Genomic DNA, 7,144 nt, shown 5'->3' with positions numbered 1-7,144 from the left:
CTCCCGCGCCGAGGAGGGCTGCCTCCTCCCGACCCGGGCCCGGAGCGCAGCCAAGCCCGGCTCACCCGGCCCAGCGCAGCTTGCATGAGCGCTTTTCCCCCAAGCTCATGTCACTCGGCTTCAGCGAAGCCCCCTCGCCTTCTGCCCGGGTTTTGTGCAAAGCCTCTCAGGGCAAGGCTGTGAAGCACAGGGAGCCCTAAACAGACAGAAAGGCTCAAGGCATTGCCAAACACCCTGCTGTAAAGGAACTGAGAGAGGCAGGGCCCGTGCTGCCTGTGTTGAGCCTGGAGTGTCCAGCAAAGGAAGGGGCAGCCACATCTCAGAGATAATATATCCCCATCAGCTGGAGAAACAATCCATGTTTGGGATGCAGGTAAGTTTCCTCCCCCATGGAAAAAGTGAGGCACCACTTAACTATCTTAATTGCAGTATGGCCTGTCCTATGATCTTGGTGCTGCATGCCCTGCACTGGACATTATTACATTTCCCTTTTTTTTTCCCGCACCGGTGGCTTCGTCTCTTCATTACCTTCTTAACCTGATCAAATTGCGAGGCAAGGAAAGAGAGCTTGGGTGGGGTATAGTATAGTCTTGTCAAAGGGACAAGACTGGGAGTTTAGTCACTAGGAGATGAAAGGAATTCAAATCCAGCCTCTTCCTCAAAACAGGACTACAAAGGCTCTTTACAATCAGCTCACACTCTAGCACTCTTCAACTGCAAAATGGCAATAGGAGAATGGACATCACTGGAAGGATATGCAGCAGGTAGGTTAGGACAGATCTATCAGTAGAAGGAATCCACATGACACCAGCCCCTAGGCTTACAGTCCTTAGCCTTACAGGGCTGAAAAACAAGGACATCTCATTGTCCTGCTGGGGAATGGGCAGTGTCACCTTCTGCTGAGCTCTGTCCACATACCATCCTCCTCCTCACAGCGATCCACACACGGGGCTGCCAGCAGCACCCTTGGTGCTCCCCCTCTCTGCTCTGAGCAACCGGTCCTGCTTTCTAATGGAGCCTCATGTCCCCACACCTCCTATCCCATACCCTGGGAAGCTGGGGAAATGTGTGCATTTCCCAACCCTAAAACCAGTCACAGAATGCTTTTTATAAGAACCTGCTGCCCTGTTAAGACTCCCAACAGGGTTTTTACTAGGCAAATGGCCAGCTAAGCATGGGCAATGCCTGGGTCTTGACTATCCACTGCTGGGCTATAAAGCCTAAAGTTCATATTAATCTTGCCAGGGTGATGATACTGAGATACCGCAAGCAAACAAACAAGTGAGCTTTATAGCTTCAACAACGACGAGCTGAGTTCTGACATTTTACACTCCATTTGCTTTGGCAGGACTGTGAGATAGGTAATAGAGGGCAGAATTTGGCTTTGAAAATACACAGTAGCTATGCTGTGACAGTCAGCCATTTTATCCCATCTACATACTCCCATACGCAGTACATGAAATAGGGCACAGAAATCTCCCTGTCTTAGAAAAGTGTTGTCAAGGCTGAAGTCGGGCCCCTACATCTCATTTATCTGCTGTGGAATAAGGAAGATGGAAAAGGAACAAACCGGTAAAAGAAAGCAGTATCTCTGGGTCCAGGTTATTGAATACAATCCTGGAATATGAGATTGTTTCACAGGGACAGGTCACTCAAAGCTAAATATTTCACACCTGTGACTGATACTGTGTTCCTCAGTTTCTTGCTGCTGGGTTTGTGCCTCAGAGGTTGCTTTACAGATGAGCTGAGCTCTCAGGCAAAACTCAGATCAAGCGACAATGTTTTTGCACAGAGACAGCACTAGAGAATACTTAGCGGGTGGGGGGTGAAAGGAAAGAAACAAAAAATAAAACAATAACAGATCCTAGTTATCTTAAATTGGACACTCAATATTAATGAATAATTCTGGTTTATCTTCTCACACTTTCTCAGTTTACAAAACGAAGTTACGCCCTGGCGCAAACACACACACATCCAAGAGCAGCAGTAAGAGAATACTTGTAACTAATTAGTGAATTACACAGACACTGCAGTATGGAGTGTTAATTAAAAAAAAAAGCTATCAGGATCTTAATTCTTTCTTAATAGCACAAAATAAGAATGTGTTGGGACACACAGTAATACAAAAAAAGAGTATTGCCTCCATGTACTGAAAAAAGAAAGCATTGGGGAAAAATAGGGAGTGCTCTTACAATAACGGGCTTCATCAGAACACATGCAGAGTTGGGCTGACTTCGGGCTATATTAGGAAAAAGTAGCATTTGAGCTTGACTTCACAACCTTGAGAATGTCCTTTCTAGTATAATTTTGGTAGCTGATCATGTGAACAGTGTGTGCACATGTTTGTACACAAACACCATGTTAAGACATTTAAGACATGAGAAATATTTTATCGTTCTATTATTATTATTTAGAAACTGTACTCAGGAGATTCTTTCAAGATCTATATTTGTATTAAAAGTCAACAAATTATTACTAGACTGACATTCAACTTGCTCATTTATTCATTCTTGTTTCAATTTAGAATAACAAGAAATGTTAGGAAAATGCAGGATAAGCAATATGCTTCACGATTTAGAACTCTTCTGCAGTTCTGTAAAACAGATTAATTTTTATTTGCACTATATGCACAAAGACAACGGTGGAAGAGGAATTTGCAGCAAATCTGCATTTTTGTAATTTCTCATTTAAGCATAGGCAGTTTTTAGCTAATATTGAAAACTTCAGCTCTGAAAAAAACAAATAAATACTTTTTGGTTTTAATATATTAAACTAAACATTTCATTTTAACCCCTCCCAAAACACACATATACACAAATTCATTCATTCTTCCTCGGGGCCAGATTCTGATACCTTTGCTGAATAACATCGAAAGCCATCTACCTAAAGTTCTTGTCGAGCAACTTGCTTTCTTGTATGACGGTACAAGAAGATTATTCCTCAATCTCTTCTTTAAATTTTATTGATGTAGGGTCAAGCCTTACCATCGAAGTTTAAAGAAATCCCAGTGATTTAAATGTTTAGCTGTTAATAAAGACTAGTGTTTTTCAGTGGTGCCGAAGTCAGTTGTCGTGGGGGGCTGGAGGTACTCGGTGTCCCCGCAGAGTCAGTCTAGAAGTTATCGTCTGTATTGAGGCGCAGATCGGGGTGCCTCTGTTGTTGGCAACATACAAACACAAAGTCTCAACGGTGATATCACCTCAACAGCAATGGGAAAAGAGAAGTGGCCCAAACCTGGGATTTTCAGCACACTCCATGGTATGCGGTGGCTGTGCATATTCCATATATAGAAGGAAAGTGTGCACGATACTTTAGGTGTCCTAAAAGTAGATCTATCTTCAAGCCTTTAGTCTCCACCAAATACTCATCTGAAAAGCCTATTGTTTTCCCTGTAAAAGGTAATTTCCCTATGGAAGGCTTCTAACTGAGCAGAGTTTAGAGCAGTTTCAGGGTTGTTTCCCATCTCCGTAAATCTGACCATAGGGGTCTCTTGAAAGAAAATTGCTAAGAATTTCCAACTGGACTATGTAATCACAGCGCCTGGTATCAAGAGGAGGGGGAGTGACATGAAATCACTGACTTGTGACATACATTCCTCAGCAACAGCAGCTGCTGCCTAATGACAGCTAATAAAGGGAATCTTCCCTTGACAGAGCTGCATGCCTGCAGTGGGACTGGAATGTGCCCCAGATAAATCCACTGATAACCTAGGAAGCAGAGATCACACCCAAAGAGTATAAAAGACAAGCTTTGGAAGAGAGGGGATAGGACAAGGAAGAGAGAGACCTGAAGAGACATCTCAGAAGAAACAGCTTGAACTTCCCTATTCCCAACGAACCCAGCGCCATGGACACTAAAGGCTCATTTTCCTGTGGCTTCCTCTTGCTGCTGCTCATCCAACTCCAGTCCAGCAGAGCCAACCCTATCTACAGCCTCAGCCCTGCCAAAGAACTGGCCAGCATGGAGGTGAGGACTCTCTCCTTTTGCAAGGTTAAACTTTTGGGGTGCTTAGCAGAGTGTGAGGTGGTGTTTTTGCCTTTCTTTTGCACGATCGGATAGCCACATGAGCGATCGCATGCCGGGGGACAAAGTCTCAGTTCTTCACAGAGGTTCAAAGAAGCTCTGTAGAGCAATATCCTCAAATGCTGGGTTCACTTGAGCTCCTAGGTAGCAGTGGGAAACAAAATTCTGATGTTGTGGGATGTCTGCTTTGGGTTTTTGGTTCTTTTTCTCTTAAAGATCTACCTTCCTGGGAGCAAAGTCCCAGAGAGGGGAAAAAAATCATCACAGTAGCTCTATAAGAGAAACTTTCAGGTGGGCTCCTGTTTATGCCATTAAATGGCAGGAACAGTGAAGCAGGACAGCCATACGGCTCTAGCTTTGTGGATTTAAGAGAACTGGCTGCATGTGGATGGGATATGAGGAGGTTGAAGTGGAGCACCCAAAGTCAAACTTTTAGAAAAGCTGCTAGAGGAACAGTATGATCATTTAGTGTGACTCATCCAGAAAAGCTTCTAGAGCTATGAAATTACCAGCTGCATATTTTAATGAATGATAGAGAGCATCCATTGTTGCAGCACAATACAAGCTTAAGACTCAGTCTTGCAAGATGAAGACTGAAAGTTCAAACCTTTCCTTGGACTGGTACCAGTGACCAGCTTCTCACAGCACCAGACCCCGAGAACAAACTCCCTAAGATGATGAGGACAGCGTCAGCCAAAGCTAAAACTGCCCCATGCCTCTAGGCTGCTTTCAGCAGCTAGCCGAGAAGAGTGGCTTCCAAATGCATTCACTGTCAAGCAAACCATAAGGCTCACTCCTCTCCATTCTACTTCTAGAGATGGACAATTAGATTCCTCTAATTGGTTGAGCTGCCCTTGCGGAGGTTATCTGATCCCTGTTACACAAAGCTCTAAAAATTAGAGAGAGTAGTACCCAGGAAGAAGTCACATAGCAGACATAAATTTAGCATACAGGTATTTTCAGGGAGATGCATGTTACTTTAAGGAGCAGCAATCCTGTAACTCCCGGTGAAAACACCAAGAGCTTCTCCAAGTGATGTCCACTGAAATAGCCAGGGGTGACAAGCAAGCAGATGGTCTTAGCCGAAAAAAAAGAAGAGAAAGCCAACTGCTGGCAAGCAGCATTGTAGGCAACTTCTGAGAACATCGGAGTGGACTATGGATTCAGAGGTGCTTTGGGACTGTGTACCATTGGTGGGTTGAGTAGTGTCTGTGCAACTCAGACCTTGCTTTTTTTCTCTGCCAAGAGCTCTTCTAACCTTGCCAGTAAGATACACTTTGGTGGCAAGCAGCTTCGATTAGCTCTCACCTAGAGCTACCCCTAGGTGGAATTAATGTGAACAGGGATTTACTGCAGAGGACAGAGCTCAAGTACCACCAGCAACCCTGGGATCCAGCCTGACAGTCTCCCTAGGGCTGGGTATGGGACCATCGATGAATGCATAATTGGATGACTAGAAGAGCTAGCAAACAAAACTAGGAGTTTCATGAAATTAATCCTTCTCTTGTAGGCTCTGCTGGAGAGACTGGAGGATAAGTTTGCAATGATTGAAGCCCTGGAGTCCAATCCTGACCTGCAAGAACCCAAAACCCAGGAGGAGATCCCACCAGAACTCATAGATGACAGTGATGACCAGAAGGCTGAACCCAGGGTAGCACCCAGCAACCCTCTGTCCTACAGGGACCCCTTCCTCAAGAGACTGAGGGGGCTGCAGATGCCCAGGATGATGAGAGATTCTGGCTGCTTCGGGAGGAGAATTGATAGAATCGGCTCCCTGAGTGGAATGGGTTGCAACGGTGAGTCCCGCCTAAGCCATTTCACCAAATAGAACAGACTGCATCTGCGTCATGCAACAAGGGAGGAGCAGGTTCTCATTTAAGTCTTTAATAAGACACAGTTTGAGAAAGGAATTAATTTTAGCATAATATTTAAGCTAGTATTGGTTTTTCAAAAGAAACTCCGTGTATATTGATTTGGTGGGTAAAAGCACCAATGGCAATGGTGACATATACTGAGAGAGAAACAGATTCTAGTAACATCTATTTCATGTTTGGCTTGCAGGTTCCAGGAAGAATTAGGACAACCTCCCTATACCCTACTCTGAAGAATGCTTTACAGTACCCGTTCCTCCCAAGATGAAAGCCGGATGCTTTCTAAGCTCTTCAACAGAAAGTGATTCCTATTTTTATTTATTTATTTATTTATTTATTTGATGTTTTTTAAAGAACATTTCTTACTCTAGCACCAAGAGACCATCTTTAAATAAAACTAACACGTTAGACATCTATGCTGGACCTCTCTCCTGTCTGTTGCATTAAAATTTCTTGTATTTTCCTAAAGTTAAAAGCCTATGCTTTATTGGTACTCTGGTACCCACAAGGCTGGATCTCATTTACACAAGACAGAGAAAGTATGAACTTGGTAGAAACGAAAATGAGTTTTTCACTGGAGTTTCTCCCTCTGCACTAAGAAATTATAACAGATTAGCAGGAAAGAAAAGCTTGCTCACGTGAGTCCTCTTATAGACAGGGTTTCAGTAACAAGAGAGTCCTTTTGCTGGTATAGGTTATTCAGTCAAGGGAACTGCCACAAATCCCTCATGTAAGCAAAATTTACATGAAAAGAAATAAGAAAAATCATAACACTCCACGAGTTTCAAGATAACCAGAGGGAGGAAAGGGAATTCATTGTATATGCTTTCTAGCACTGACCAAATAAAGGTTACGAGCATCAACAGAAAGATACATCATTAACTGTGTCTTGTCTCACTCTGCATGTGGCTGAGATGCTGATCCCCAGTGTTTCTTGATGGATCCTCAACGGGCTTGAATCCTATCACAGTGTTTCTCATATGAGGGCAGGTGGGATCACTCCAATTACAAAGCAGTTTGTACATAACATCACTTTCTGGAAATGGCCCCTCATAAAGTTATTCTACACATGGCTGATGGGAACACTGCAAGTCTGATAAAGGTTTCATTTAAGACTTTGTAGCTAGATTTCACACCCATGATCTGAATTTGGCCCAAACCATGTTCTCCCCCCCAAATAGGGTTATATTGCCAAAACCACATTCAGTTAGCACCTCAAGGACCAAATAGCTTGGATTCCAAGTCAGCCA

The 7,144-nt window shown here is 43.7% G+C and overlaps 1 protein-coding gene across 1 annotated transcript; it reads left to right on the top strand.

Annotated features, from left to right (window-relative positions):
- Nucleotides 1–3,755: 3,755 nt before the first annotated feature.
- On the top strand, nt 3,756–6,432 carry NPPA (natriuretic peptide A). The gene is made up of 3 exons (XM_009325221.1): nt 3,756–3,966; nt 5,534–5,819; nt 6,085–6,432. The coding sequence occupies exons 1-3, from the start codon at nt 3,847–3,849 to the stop codon at nt 6,099–6,101; spliced, it is 423 nt and encodes a 140-aa protein (XP_009323496.1). The 5' UTR covers nt 3,756–3,846; the 3' UTR covers nt 6,102–6,432.
- The last annotated feature ends 712 nt before the right edge of the window (nt 6,433–7,144 follow it).

The sequence above is a fragment of the Pygoscelis adeliae genome, unplaced genomic scaffold (assembly GCF_000699105.1).
Source record: "Pygoscelis adeliae isolate BGI_AS28 unplaced genomic scaffold, ASM69910v1 Scaffold36, whole genome shotgun sequence".
In the NCBI taxonomy this organism is placed as follows: Eukaryota; Metazoa; Chordata; class Aves; order Sphenisciformes; family Spheniscidae; genus Pygoscelis; species Pygoscelis adeliae.
The sequence above is the reverse complement of the archived record's forward strand: the minus strand, read 5'-3'. Positions and strand labels throughout refer to the sequence as shown.

What these genes read in the sequence shown, in the direction of transcription:
- NPPA (XM_009325221.1), top strand. Translation starts at nt 3,847, where the DNA reads ATGGACACTAAAGGCTCATTTTCCTGTGGCTTCCTCTTGCTGCTGCTC. An exon ending in AAGAACTGGCCAGCATGGAG is followed by an intron (nt 3,967 to 5,533) that starts GTGAGGACTCTC and finishes CTTCTCTTGTAG; the next exon opens with GCTCTGCTGGAGAGACTGGA.